Source organism: Thamnophis elegans, chromosome 14 (assembly GCF_009769535.1).
Source record: "Thamnophis elegans isolate rThaEle1 chromosome 14, rThaEle1.pri, whole genome shotgun sequence".
Classification (NCBI taxonomy): Eukaryota; Metazoa; Chordata; class Lepidosauria; order Squamata; family Colubridae; genus Thamnophis; species Thamnophis elegans.
In genome coordinates this window covers 10,657,629-10,672,162 of record NC_045554.1, presented here as the reverse complement: position 1 = coordinate 10,672,162, position 14,534 = coordinate 10,657,629, and the positions used below count along the sequence as shown (strand labels likewise).

The window sequence follows — 14,534 nt, the reverse complement described above, 5'->3', positions numbered from 1 at the left end:
TACCTCATGAAAATGTCTATGCCTTCCACATATGGAACTGCTTCCGGACTCAAGGCGGTGAGAGCGATATTCCCTTATGTGTTTCAATCAGCAACCACCACTGAGCCAACGGAGTGAACCGGATTTCTCCTGCATTGCCCAATCACATAGTTTTGTTGTGAAACATAGGTATCCAGCTAGTTATCATAATATTTGGGTCTTCTTCAATCCAACTAATTCAGGGGGAATTTGAATCAGCCTTGGAACTCAACAAATGCACGCACGACAAAAGCGTGCCAACAAATCCGCAGCGCAAAAACCACGACATCATCAACGTTCCCACAACAGTGCGCCGACAACAGCGTGCCGACAGAAGCGTGATTTAAGTTAAGGTAAGGGTTAGGGTCAGGGTTAGGTTTAGGGTTAGGTTTAGGGTTAGGTTTAGGGTTAGGTTTAGAGCACGCTTCTGTCGGTGCGCTTTTGTTGGTGAACCCTTGGAACTAGCCATCACAATATTAGCTTCTGCTCATAGATCAATGCTCAAATTCCTTTGCTTCCAACCTCAAGGAAAATGCATCTGTTCATATTATTCATATGAATATCATGATATCACTCATATGATTCATCAGAATTGAGTGAGAAGCCTGTGTAACAAGGGGAAAGTTCAAAACATCTTTCTAAGACATTCTGGTCATCATAAACCATCTCGATATAAGCTGCCCAAGAGAGCAGACAATGGTGATTTTGGCAGTAGCTGAATGGATGGGAATTAAATGGAGCAAAGCCACCTGACTCACTTTACAAGTCTTCATTTTACAAACTAGTTTTCTTTTTTTAATGTGAAAAGATCTTTAAGGATCCTCTTTCCTTCACCGCCATTGATTAACCGATCAAACATGGACTTAGGAGGTTCAGATTCAGTTCCTCACTTGGCCCTATGTGATGGAGTAACTTTGGGCCAATATTTTAGCATCAAAGAATGGCTGTGAGGACAGAATTATTATTCAAAGAAGAGGGAGAATATGAGTGCAATAAAATATGGCAATTGCAGATGTTGGTGCTTCAAGGAGAGGTCCCCTTTCTTATTTCTTTGTAGAGTCTATACCTCTTCAGCTAGGAGCTTGAAGAAAGTCAGTAACAATGTAAGACTTCACACCAATAAAACATTTTTGTCAACGCGGAAAGCATCCCTGGCCTGCTCTCGAGTTGCCATAGGCAAGGGGGATGGGAAACTGACCACGCAGCATGGCAGCCACAAACAGAAGCACATTCCAGGCATATCTTTCTCAAGGCTGTCTCCAAGGTTACCCACAGTAGCTGGAGAGGAGTGATCTCTACAGCCCGCAAAAGTGCTCCGTTGGAGAATGTGATTTATGACACATGCTGGGGGGAGGTGGGAAAGAGCGTCATAATTGGGCCATAAATTACGTGGGGTCAAGAGTTGGCTTCACTTGGGTAAGTGTGGACAGGTTGCTCCTAATAAATAATTGGATTTCTTTTGAAGCTTGGCTTGAGGCTCATGGTTTAATTAGGGCATCCGTTGGAACCCTGACAGCAAGCCAACTCTGACCCCCAAGTAATTTGTTTAATTTGTGTTTAAATTCTGCAGGCCAAAGATTTCCGCCTGTACAGTCAGGAAGTTCTGGACTTTGGACGACAGGTCTCCTTCCTTCTACTTCTTCCCCCTTCAGACGATGTGTGCACTGCTCCCGGCCAGAATAACCCTTACACCCCTCGATCTGGCTTCCTCACCCTTCCTCTTCAGATCTTCGAGCTAGGTGAGTAGCACTGCACAGAGAACATAATTCCTTGTCCTTAGAATGGGACAATTGGCTCTGGCCAACTTGCCAAGGCCATCACATTGTGGCCAATTTACTGTATTTTTTGGAATATAAGACGCACCCCCCCCCCAAAAAAAATGGGTGGAAATGTCTGTGTGTCTTATACTCCGAATATTGCAGTAGGGTGGGGGGTTGGGGCGGTGCCAATCAGCTGTTCTAGAATGGGACGTGGCGATGGTGGTGAATGGATCGTGCTGAATGAGCAATGGCAAATGGGCAGCGGCAGCGAGCGGGTGGCCCTGAATGAGCCGCCTCGAACAGCCCGGCAGCAAACAGAGCCATGGCGAACGGGCGGTGGCGGTGAACGGTCCATGGCAGTGGCGGCAAATGGGCTGCAGCAAACAGGCCAGATGAATGGATGCTGGGAGGCAGAGGCAGATTTCCCCCCCCCCTTATTTTCCTCCCCCAAAACTTGGTGCATCTTATAAGTCCAGAGAGTGTTATAGTCCAAAAAATACGGTACCATAGTTGTTTTGCTGCGGCCATCTCACTGCAACCTTCTCACCGCAAGAGAGCTCGGCATGGCTCACCGCTGGGACAGTTCCATGCATAATAACTCAACGTAATCAATGTTACCAGCCACTGTTTCTTTGACATTATTTGCCCTGACAAAAATGGAAACAATGTTGAAGAAACGACAGTGGACAACATTGATTGTGTTGGGCTATCCCACGTGGAAATGTCCATGGTGAATTATCCTGTGGCGAGTTTGCCGCAGCAAGATGGCCGTGGCAATTTAGCGGCAGCAAGTTGGCTGTGGCAAGATGGCCGTAGTAAGATCGCCATGATGAATTGGCCATGGTGAGTTGTCCTTATCCTCCTTCTTGAAGGCAAAATTGCATCATGTTATTCTCTGCTGTCTTTTTTCCTATGTGACATCATTGTGTTGTGGTCCACCGGCAGCCAGCAGAGCTGACAGCAGAATCGGATAGAAAATTCAAATTCAAATTCAAATTTAAATTTAATGAATTTATATGCCGCCCAATCCCAAAGGACCCCGGGCGGCTTACAGATATACATCAAGATAAAAATTAAAAAAGAGAAGAAAGCAGATTTTAAAAAAACACTTCATGCACTCAATCTAGGCGGGGGTGGACCTCATTCCTGAGGTCAACAGCCCCAGGCCTGCCGGAATAGCCAGGTTTTACTAGCCTTTCGGAAGGCCGAGAGAGTGGGAAGGGTCCGGATCTCTGGGGGTAGATCGTTCCATAGGGCCAGGACAGCTACAGAGAAGGCCCTCCCCCGAGGAGTCGCCAGACGACATTGTCTGGTTGACGGTACTTGGAGAAGGCCCATCCTGTGTGATCTTATCGGCCCTTGGGAGGTATGTGGCAGGAGACGGTCTCGCAGATATCCGGGTCCTAGGCCATGTAGGGCTTTAAAGGTGATAACCAACACCTTGAAGCGTGTTCAGAGACAGATAGGGAGCCAGTGCAGCTCGCGGAGGATAGATGTAACATGGGTGTATCTGGATAGTGAGGAGGTTGGGGAGGAACATGGGCAGTAGTGGGTTCCGGGCGATACACACACACACCCCAGTACGGGCGCACCAGTACCTGCTGGGAGCAGCAGCCACTGTACCGGAATGGTGCTTTGGAGGGCCCACCTTCCTTACCCATATTTGAGCCAACCGAACCATTTGCGCACATGGCATACGGAGCCTGCGTGATGCTCCGCCGAGCAGCTGGAGTGTCGCAGCAGTGGTGGGTGCAAATGTGTGCACAGCACACATACCTGCAGTGGCTGCTCGGCCCCGTTACAGCATACCAGTTGCGACAGGATCCAGAACCCACCACTGAGCATGGACCAGTCCTGGACACTGAGGAAAGCTCAGATGAGGGCTCTGCATCGGAGGCAGAGAGGGAGTAGACAGCAGTGAGGCAGAGGAACATATGGAGCCTGTTCTCAGGGTGTGCATGCGCAGAGCTGCCAAAAGACAAGAACAATTAAGAAAGCAGGGTCAACTTAGGAGTAAAGCCACGCCTTGGAGGTGTTTGGCCCCTCCCAGAGGAAACAAAAGAGGAATGAACAGTGAGTGGGCTTTTGCAGGAAACAATTCATTCATTGGGTCCGGTTAGTTCTGTTTGGGATTATAAGAGACTTCATGCCAAATTTTGCTCTGTTTGGAAACTAGTTATCTGGCAGCGCTCCAAATGAGATAAGGTGCGTGTGGATAAACATTCCTCTGAAAGACTGTTTGCTAAACCTTGCTGACTGGGAACGAAAGGAATTCACAGTCGTGTAAATAAAAGGGGTTTTGCTGGGACCAAGGTTTTGCTTCTTGCTTTCTAAGGAAACCTGGGTCAAAACACACCGTGCTGTCTCTCTCTTCTTTAGTTAAGAAGGCATTTTCCCACGCTATCTCATGTTAAAGTGCAAAGCTCAAACTAATACACTGCAATCACATTTTTTACAATTGACTCACATTGATTTTTTTTCCTCTTTGAAACATGCCCTTCATATTTTGTATGAAGAGTCGTAGTTTATTGAATCAAGGAAAAAAATGATCCAGAAAGAACAAATAATAATTAACATATAAAGCTGTAGTTGCAGAAGTTTTGAGGTCACCAATAAATACTACGTCTATTGTCAAACGCGGCTTAAAGTAGAAATCAAAAATCCTTTTTGATTGAACGAATGCAAGAATCAGCCTCTGCTGCTTTGATGCTTTTTCTTTTCATGACGTCCGATGTCCTTCCTTCTCTTTCTTTTCTAGTTCATTTCTTCATTTACGACCATGAGTTCATTAGCCAGTATTGCCAAGTATCTGCATTTCTGGAGCTGGAATCTCTCCTTTCTCAACAGAGCCTCCGAGAGGCCTTTTCGGACTCAGAGCTAACGACTGCCAAGCAGCGGCATCAGCAAGTTCAGGATTATATTCAGGTATTGTGGAGCAAGGAGCCAAGGGGCTCAGCGTGAACAAAGAATGAGAGTTTCTCTAGGTAACATATTTATTTAGCACTGGACCCGAAAGGTGGCTCCTCCCAAAAGGATGGAAGAACCCCGAATGCATTTTGAAGCAAGCATATATAGGTTTCTTAGATCAACTTTTCCTTTGGCTTTTGACATCTTTGTGGTTTCTATCGGGAACCTACGACAGGCAAGGTACGGTAGATGTGTGTGGTTGCAGGTCTCTGAAATTCATGTCCGATCCTTTTCTTGGACAGCAAATGGAAGAGATTTGGCGAGAAATGCGTTGGATGATGGACGCCTTGCAACACGCCCGATACAAGCAACCATCTTGTGGCGTCCCACTTGGGTGGTTCGTCAAAGAATCGGGCACAGCACAAAATGAAAAAACTCAGTCCACCTCTTCTCACTTAGACTTCCTTCCATCGCCAACCCCATCTCCGGAAATGAACCGTAAGCTCAACTCTGGTGAGTGTTTATTACGTTTTATTTTCAAGGAATCTTGTATGACTACCAGTTGGATCCCTCCTCTGATAGGTGACTTCTGCCTTAAAACTGGCTATTCAAACTCTCTCTCAAAAAAAAACCATCCTACTTACCTTCCTACCTACGTACCTACCCATCCATCCATCCAACCAACCAACCAACCAACCATCCATCTATCCCATTCATCTATATCTATCTATCTATCTATCTATCTATCTATCTATCTATCTATCTATCTATCTATCTATCTATCTTCTGTCTATCTCTGTCTGTCTTTTTCTCTGTCTATCTCTATCTAACTTCTATTATCTATCTATCCATCCATCCATCCATCCATCCATCCATCCATCCATCCATCTATCCCATTCATTTATATCTATCACATCTGTCTGTCTTTCTGTCTATCTCTATCTAACCTCTATCTATTATCTATCCATCCATCCCTCATTCATCTATATTTATCATCTGTCTGTCTGTCTGTCTATCCATCCATCAAACAAAAATTACAAATCTGAACAAACCAAATGAAAAACTGCTGAGTCCAAAATCTCTGTTCCTAAGCGAGGCAGTCGTTAAGTGAGTTTCGCCACAATTCATGACCTTTCCTTGCCTCCCTTGTTCAGTGAAACACTGCAGTTATTAAATTAGTAGCATGGTTGTTAGCTGAATTTGGCTTCCCCAATGAACTTTGCTTGTCAGAAGGTCGCAAAAGGGGAATTACGTGACCCCAGGACATGACAACCGTCATAAATGTGAGTCGGTGGCCAAGTGTCCAGTTTTTCATCATGTGAAAAACGATTGTAAGTCCCTTTTTTCAGTGCTGTTGTAGCTTCGAACAGTCACTAACCCTAACCCTAACTGAAAGGCTGTAAGTTGTGGACTGCCTGAACTTGGTGTCAGAGTTCCAAAATTCCCAGAAAAGAGGGCTTGCAGGCATACACCTGGGAGATACCTGATAATAGTAGAGATAGTGGCCAAAGTGACCTCTCTTTCTTTTTTGTTAAGGTAATGATGATTTAATATCTGACCTGTTGCTGTAAGACTGTTAACCTAGCTGATGCAATGAGAATGAGTCAACAGGGTTACTGCCACTTTAAGAAGCTGTCTATATAAGAGAGGCCCTGTGAGCATGGTTTCTCTGTGTGTGTGTGCTTCCGTGTTATAGTGGAAGATTGATTGATTGCCTGGTTTTGCTTAGCACGTGTATGTATGTATGTATGTATGTATGTATATGTGTGTGTGTGTTTGTGTGTTTGTGTTGCAATTGGGCTGATAAATAAATGAAGGGAGACTAGTATAGTTCTATTTCAAGCTATTTAGCTCTCATCAGCTAGCCATACCCTTACTGGGATTCGAACCTGGGCTGTTTTTACATGTTAGGCAGTTGTATTAGCCTCTAAGCCACAAGCTCTCCTCCCTTATCAGCTGAGCCAAGGAAATGATTAAGTGTTATGTCAAAGCAATATGGGAGAGAGCATACTGCTTCCCTTTTGCCTTTCAGCTCCACCCTAGGAGCCTTCCAGGCAGAAAGCCATTTTTATGTTGCATTTGTGCCTTGTAGATAAACCACTGTTCGAAAGACAAAACCTCTGTATACTGTATTTTCCTCTGAGCTTGTCTTACTGTGCACATTCTGACATTTTTCTTGCAGATTCCCATGGGATCTCAGATGAGGAGGGCTCCTCGGAAGTGTTCTTAGCTACCGACAGCGATTACGACTCCAGTAGCGCCCAGAGCCCTCGAGAACTTGACCTCGTCTACTCTTCTTCGGGGCTCGAATGCTACAGGAGAAGAACCCCCCGCCCCTTTAGGGACAGCGCCCCGGATGTCCTCCAGAACCACGAGCTCAAAATGCCCCCCATCATGCCTCCGAAGGAACCTCAGCCCCTCTCAGAGCAATACGACAGTGACTTCGTGCTTCCCAGCCGACAGATCGAGCTGCTGCGCATCACGGAGAAAAGGCAGGCATACTGTGTCCAGACCAGCAGTCTGGATTTCCCCAAGCCCTTCTGCTTTGGGGCCAGGAAGTCTTGTCCTGGTTCAGTGGACAGCTCTCCGACTGAGAGCAGGACTGCTGGCCACTGCAGCTCTGTGCCATCTGGAACGAGATCCACTTTCAGCTCCAGCCACGATTGGCACGCGGAGAGCTCGGGGGCTGTATTTCGGACACGTTCAGTAGAGTGGACTCAGACTTTCCAGGAGACATCTGAGCCGGGGCACGTAGCCAACTGGGGCAGGTTGCCAGGTTCGTTCATCGTACGGGTGTGCGCTCAATACGAAACAGGGCTCTCCAAAGAAACCAGCGTCAAGGTACCTTTACATTCCTGATTTCTCCTGATCAGCATCACGGTGTAATGTTGAGAATGAAGGAATGCTTGTGGGTGTCCTTAGCGAGGCTTCCCAAGAGCATGAAGCAAAATCCTGGTCCCGACAAAAACCCCTTTCATTAATTGAGTGTGAATTCTGCTCATTCACATCCAGCAAAGTCTTTCAAGGGAGGATTTACAGTCACAGACCTTCTTTGGCTTAGAGAGCTGCCAGGATGAGATTTGCAAAACCTGGCAAGGAGTCTCCGAGAGTCACGAGCCAATTAAATAAACTAATTGTCTCCTGCAAACTCCACTCCCCTTTCGCTCCTCTTTTATTTCCCCTGGGAGGGGCCATTCATCCACCACCTGTGGCCTTACTCCCAAGTCGACTCCTGTTCTTTCTTTCTTTCTTTCTTTCTTTCTTTCTTTCTTTCTTTCTTTCTTTCTTTCTTTCTTTCTTTCTTTCTTTCTTTCTTTCATTAGACTTATATACCGCTTCATAGGGCTTTCAGCCCTCTCTAAGCGGTTTACAGATTTTTTAGCAAATTGAGTCAGCAACTTGCCCCCACAGTCTGGGTCCTCATTTCGCCCACCTCGGAAGGATGGAAGGCTGAGTCGACCTTGAGCCGATGAGATTTGAACCGCTGAACTGCAGATCACAGTCAGCTGAAGTAGCCTGCAGTACTGCACCCTAACCACTGCGCCACCTCGGCTCTTTAGCTTTAGCTGTTCCCTTCGTCTGGCAACTCTGCACATGCACACACTGGGAACAGGCTCCTGCTGTTCATCTGCCTCACTGATATCTGACTCTGAAGGCAGCTGATAATTGTCAGACGGCCCTGGTCCCCCCTCTGCCTCCGACACAGAGCCCTCATCCGAGCCTTCCCCAGACTCCAGGACTGGCCCATGTTCCTCCCCAACCTCCTCACTATCCGAATCTGCTGCCAGCTCCACTGGCTGCTGGCAGACCACAATAGTGGGGAACTAATGGCTTTTCCCAAGTCCGGGCAGGCCTGTCCCCCTTTTAGTTTTGGGTCTTCTCCCCAGTGTCACTACGCCAGAAGGAGCAGTTTTTTTCATGACACATTCCGAGCATAGATCAAGATGTGGTTCTACCTACTGGAGTTTCTGCTTTGCAAAATGTCTTGCAGAGAGAAACCAAGAATACCCATGGCAAGAATTTGCAAAATGTACAAAACAAAAATACAATATATATATATGAGATTCTAATTTGACAAATGTATTTTCTAAGGAACAACAAAATAACAGAGTTGGGATCTTGGCGGTCTTCTAGTCCAACCCCCTACTCAAGCAGAAAAAACTATATCATTTCAGACCAATGGCTGTTCTATCTTTTCTTAGAAAGCTTCAGTACTGGAGCATTCACAGTTTCAAGGGGCAAGTTGTTCCACTGATTAAGTTGTTCTCACTGTCAGGAAATTTCTCCCTAGTTCTAGGTTGCTTCTCTCCTTGATTAGTTTCCACCCATTGCTTCTTGTTCTACCCTCAGGTGCTTTGGAGAATAGCTTGACTCCCTCTTCTTTGTGGCAACCCCTGAGATATTGGAAGACTGCTATCATGTCTCCCCGAGTCCTTATTTTTATTAAACTAAACATACCCAGTTCCTGCAACTGTTCATACGTTTTAGCCTCCGGTCCCCTAATCATCTATGTTGCTCTTCTTCTCACTCTTAAGCAGCTTCTTGGAAAATACCCTCATTTATTAATTTGTTTGTTTGTTTATTTGTCAAACATGTACAAGATAACAGGTATAGGTAGGAACATAAATATGAAGAAATGAAGTAAATACAGATAAATGGAGACAGTAGGGCAGGGACGGTAGGCACGCTGGTGGGCTTATGTATGCCTCCTTTACGGACCTCTTAGGAATGGGGTGAGGTCAATGGTAGACAGTTTGAGGTTGAAGCTGTAAGGGTATGAGGCTGTAACAACGGAATCGGATAGCACATTACAGGCATTGATTAGTCTGTTGTATTTTCTGCAGTCAAGTTTGGAGCGGTTTACCTTGAGTTTGTATCAATTGTTTCCCCATGTATTATTGAAGCTGAAATAGTCATTGACAGGTAGGATGTTGTAGTAGCCAATTTTGTGTATTATGCTTAGATTGGACTGTAGGCAGCATAGTTCTAGGTTGTCCAAACCCAAAATTTCAAGCCTGGTGGCATAAGGGATTCTGTTGTGAGCAGAGGAGTGGAGGACTCGTCTCGAAAATTAACCCTGAACCCGCTCAATGTCCGATAAACAGTGTGGGTTCCAGGCAGATGAGCTGTATTCAAGAATTGGTCTGGCAAAGGTTTTGTATGCCCTAGTTAGCAATACAATGTTACCGGAGAAGAACCTTCGCAAAATGTGGTTAGCAACTCTTAATGCTTTTTTGGCAATGACTATTACAGTGGCCTCTGAGTCTTAGATCATTTGAGATGAACACTCCAAGATTCTCGACAGAGTGAGGGTCATCTACAAGATCGTTTCTGCCCAACTTGTCTTTGGTGTTCTGATTTTTATTGCCAATGTGTAAGACGAAGCATTTATTATTTGAAATTTGGAAATCATTCTCACATGTTCCCTCCCCCCCTTCTCTTTCTGCGCAGCTGCCCCTCACGAACAAGATGTCGGCAGAGGAAGTGGTGAAGCTGGTGGTCCAGGAGACGAACGAGATCTCGCGCAAAGTCCTGGGAAACGCCAGCGCGGTCTGCTACAGCGAGGAACAATTTGGTCACTTCGCGTTAGTGTTCGTCACGGAGGACGTGGAACAGTGCCTCCCCGACAACTTCCTGCCCCTCTCGCTCCAAAAGGCCTGGCCCAACGGGAGATTCTGTGTCCGAATCAAAGACACGTCCCCTCTCTTGTTCCGGTACGGCCCAGCCACGACGGTATGAGGGCCAGGGACACACCAGAAGGAGAACAAAAACACAAGGACCATCCAACTTCCAACGAGCAGAACGCTCATCACCAATGCTTCCTTCTGAACAGAGCACTTCTTGTGCCAGATTGTGGTGGGGCCAGAAGCGTATTGGGCAGTGTGTTGCTTTTGTACGTTTGTGTGTGCGTGCGTGCGTATGTGTGTGTGTATGCGTGTGTGTGTGTGTGTTTTATTTTACCAAAGAGACAACAAGACCTGATTGTTATGACCTCAATAAGTGAGGGTGAGAAACCCAGGAGCCGGGGGGGGGGGGGGGGCTGGTGAAATTCGATTTTTTTTTTGACCAGCCGAGAAAACAAAGCTGGTTAGGGATAAAGAAGCAATATGTAATTAAATATATTTTTTTTCAGTTGGAACAGTGTAGAAGAGAAAGGGGGCAAGGGGCATTCTTGAAAAAAAAATGCTGGAAATACACCAGACGGTTCACCAGGAAGGGGGCGGGGGAGGCCCATGGCAACCTCACAAATTTACGTCCTGTAATCTGTTTCTGTTTCATTGTACCTGGAGAAGTAGGAAATTGCCCTTAATTTTTTTTTGAACAAAGCAGTTAAAAAAAGCACTAAGACTCGGTAGCGCAGTGGTTAGAGTGCAGTACTGTAGGCTACTTCGGCTGCCTTCCAGCTGTCTGCAATCTGGCAGTTCAATTCTCACTGGCTCGAGGTTGACTCGGCCTTTCATCCTTCCGAGGTCGGTAAAACGAGGGTTCAATAGACTGACTTTGTAAACCGCTTAGAGAGGGTTGTAGAGAGGGCGGTGAAGCAGTATATAACTCTGCTATTGTTATTGCCTTTCCTTCCTTCCTTCTAATGCAATATTGCAGTCTAATTCTGCCAGCAGTTCGATCCTGATCGGCTCAAGGTTGACTCAGCCTTCCATCCTTCCGAGGTCGGTAAAATGAGGACTCAAATTGTTGGGGGCAATAGGTTGACTCTGTAAAACGCTTAGAGAGGGCTGTAAAAGCACTGTGAAGTGGTATATAAGTCTAAGTGCTATTACTATTGCCCTTCCTTCCAATGCAGTATTGCAGGCTAACTCTGCCAACTGCCAACAGTTCGATCCTGACTGGCTCAAGATTGACTCAGCCTTCCATCCTTCTAAGGTGGGTAAAATGAGAAGCCAGACTGTTGGGGGCAAGAGGCTGACTCTTTAAAGTGCTTTGAGAGGGCTATAAAGCTCTGTGAAGCGGTATATAAGTCTAAGGGCTATTGCTATTGCTAAAAGATAAACACAGCCGTAGATGTTCGTCTTTTAACTGCTTTGTTCAAATTGTTAAAGGGGACTAACTGCTTTCAATTTCTCCCCTCTCTCTTCCCCCCCCCCCCCCTTAATTCCATCCTGGCTATTTTGTAATCCAGAAATATTGTGGATGTTCAAAATCTGTGGGAAAGCTCAAGTCCTTCTCTCTCTCCAAAGTTTAAGAGATCAGACTTATATCTTTGGGATAAAAACCTCTTCTTGGTAGGAAGACCGAAACAACCTTTCATTTCTTTATAGCACTTTGTTCTTAGGATGATCCAAATTGGGCGAACAGCAGGATTGGTTGGTTTCCTGGTGTTTGTTTAAGAGCTGTACTTTACTGCAAGGCCATTTCCCCCCATCGATCATCTCCTCCTTTCTACTTCTCCATTTGATTTTGGAAGGCACGCAGGTAAACGATGATTGGGAGTCAACCTGTAAGGTTGCTTGGCTTAGGAATGATATCATCCTGCCTTCTGTTACAGACTTGGTTCCAGTGTTGGGAAGCAATGACCATCCTTTTCTATCTCCAAGTGGCCAATGGAAACATCTGCCAAGCCAAGGTTTTCATTTTACCTATAAACAAAAGTAGCATTGAACAGGTCAAAGCACAAATAACCAGGAGCATTTCTTGAGTTCAAATCACAAAAGAGTTTAGAATTGCACCAGTGGTGGGTTTCAAAAAAATGTGGAACCTTGTCTGTAGGTGTGGCCTGCTTTCCAGGTCCACTGGTGGATCCTCTTCTAACCGGTTCGGTAGATTTGACAAACCGGTTCTACCGAATAGGTGCGAACTGGTAGGAACCCACCTCTGAATTGCATCTATAATGGTCAAAGCTAAACTGGCGCTAGATAAGGGTCAACAGAATTCAAGGGAGAGTGCTCTTGTGTCTCTTGCGGCAATGCAGCGACTCCAAGCTGATAACCCTTTTAATCCCACCTTCTAGTTCAGCTCCTTCTCCTACAGAACGGAGGACTTTACAGAAACTGATCTAGAGATTCTGGTGGAAGCAGAGAGTCTTGTAGCAGAGAGCTAGCACAAAGCACAAGCCAGTAAAAAATCATTCCCCCACCTTCTGCCTGGAAAAGGTGCCACAGTACCAAAGCTAAGAAGAAGGTTTCTTTGGATGGCTTACTATGAAGAGCAATGTACAATCATCTGCCATGACTTTTGATTTGGTATCTCATGTCCATTCCCATGATAGATAGCACAGGATCTCTAGAGAAGAGGGGACCGCATCTTAAATTGTACACAGAATTGTGTAAGAGCCTTCTGAGAGACCATTCCTAATCTCTTGGAGCATGGCTAAGTCTTAAGTTCTTAAATGAATAAAACTTCACGACAGCTGGACATTCATGTTTGAGGAGCATGGGCTCCTGCTCCCCAAATTGCTACTATTTTTTTTTAAATCGTTCTAAAAGTAGAAACGATCTCAACACACACATGCAAAAGATCCCCGTAGGCTGGGGTTGTTGTCTACTATAAGAGACTCCAAAACATCTTGAAGGAACCATCCGTTCTAGAAGGTAGGTATCTCAGAGCCCTTAAAGACTTAAGTCAGTTGCGTAGTCTTAAAATTCCCATCGGAGAGCGAGAGAGAAATGAAATAACAAATTGCAGGGATGCCTAGCATATTAAAATCTACCTCTTCTCTATTGTCCCATTTGGGTTCCATTGAGATGGTTGTTCTTAGTTCATGGTTAGAGAGATGCTGAGGTTGCCCTCAAAGACTTCAGTGAAAGGTACCCAGAACCAACTGTGAATTCATAGGACTTTGTCAGAAATCAAATCCAGAAAGCACACCCAGAAAACTGATTCAGCAGGATTCATTAACTTTGTTATATACATAATAACGCATGAGTAAATGTACAAAACCAAAAGCAGATTCTTCCAATGTGGTAGAGAGGAGAGACTGGTTTTCAGTTTCAATTCAGAGAGCAGACTAGATTAGTTCTCATGCGCAGACTCAGAGCTACACAGGTAAGCCACGCCCAGGCTCCAAGCCGTCTGACATGGCTTTCAGTCACCAAATAGTTCCCATTGGCTGACCCAGCTGCCATACATATTCATTGGCTGACCATGTTAACCTGTCCTATTCCAGCCACTCCCCAATGGCTGACTTGTTGCTATGTCCTATTCCAGTTCATGGATATTCTGACAGACTTTGACAATGGACATAAAACCTTCTAATATTTCTTTCAGTTGCATCTCATCTCAATGAAGTAAAAAACCTCATTTGGACAGTCTGAAAACCTCCTTCAGTCCAAGCTCTGAAGAGATCCACTCTTATGATTTAGTGAAATAGTTTCTCATCCTCTACTTTCCATCCCTGCCCTGTGGTCCATTCTCCTTTTTCTGTAGCAGTTTGCCACGATTAGGTCTCCTGGCAGCAGATTCAGAGTAACTCAAGATCGCAAAGGATGATCTTAGAAAGTTCTTCCCTCATCACCGTCCCATGGATTCAGTCAAAACTGAAGAAGCTTCTTGGATGAGAAGCGAAACCTCTTCAGGGGAAAACAAAGTCCAGTTGCCTTTGGAAAAAAGCACCTTTGGGACATGCTATAGATCAGCAGTCCCCAACCTTTCCAACTTAGTGGCCTAGCCCGCCATGGGGTGTGTGTGTGAGACAAAGCGAGAGTGGCAGGTGCACACGTGCATGCACAGCTCCATGTATGTGAGTGGCTGGCACACAACCTCCACTTGCACAAATGGAACTTTGCACACAAGCGCAAACACCCTCCAGTCACACAAGTGAAACTTCATCCGTGCACACTTGTTCAGCTTGGTCCCGGCAAAACCCCTTTTATTTACACGACTGTGAATTCCTTT

At 45.6% G+C, this 14,534-nt stretch overlaps 1 protein-coding gene across 1 annotated transcript in view; it reads left to right on the top strand.

The window, feature by feature from the left end:
- Positions 1-10,727, top strand: part of LOC116517380 (ankyrin repeat and fibronectin type-III domain-containing protein 1-like) — a 285,435-nt gene extending 274,708 nt beyond the window's left edge. Inside the window, exons 18-22 of the mRNA XM_032230288.1 lie at positions 1,589-1,757; positions 4,537-4,703; positions 4,988-5,198; positions 6,868-7,526; positions 10,137-10,727. Of these exons, the coding sequence (XP_032086179.1) occupies positions 1,589-1,757; positions 4,537-4,703; positions 4,988-5,198; positions 6,868-7,526; positions 10,137-10,424 (1,494 nt within the window). The 3' untranslated portion in view covers positions 10,425-10,727. The remainder of the gene's footprint in view (positions 1-1,588; positions 1,758-4,536; positions 4,704-4,987; positions 5,199-6,867; positions 7,527-10,136) is intronic.
- The last annotated feature ends 3,807 nt before the right edge of the window (positions 10,728-14,534 follow it).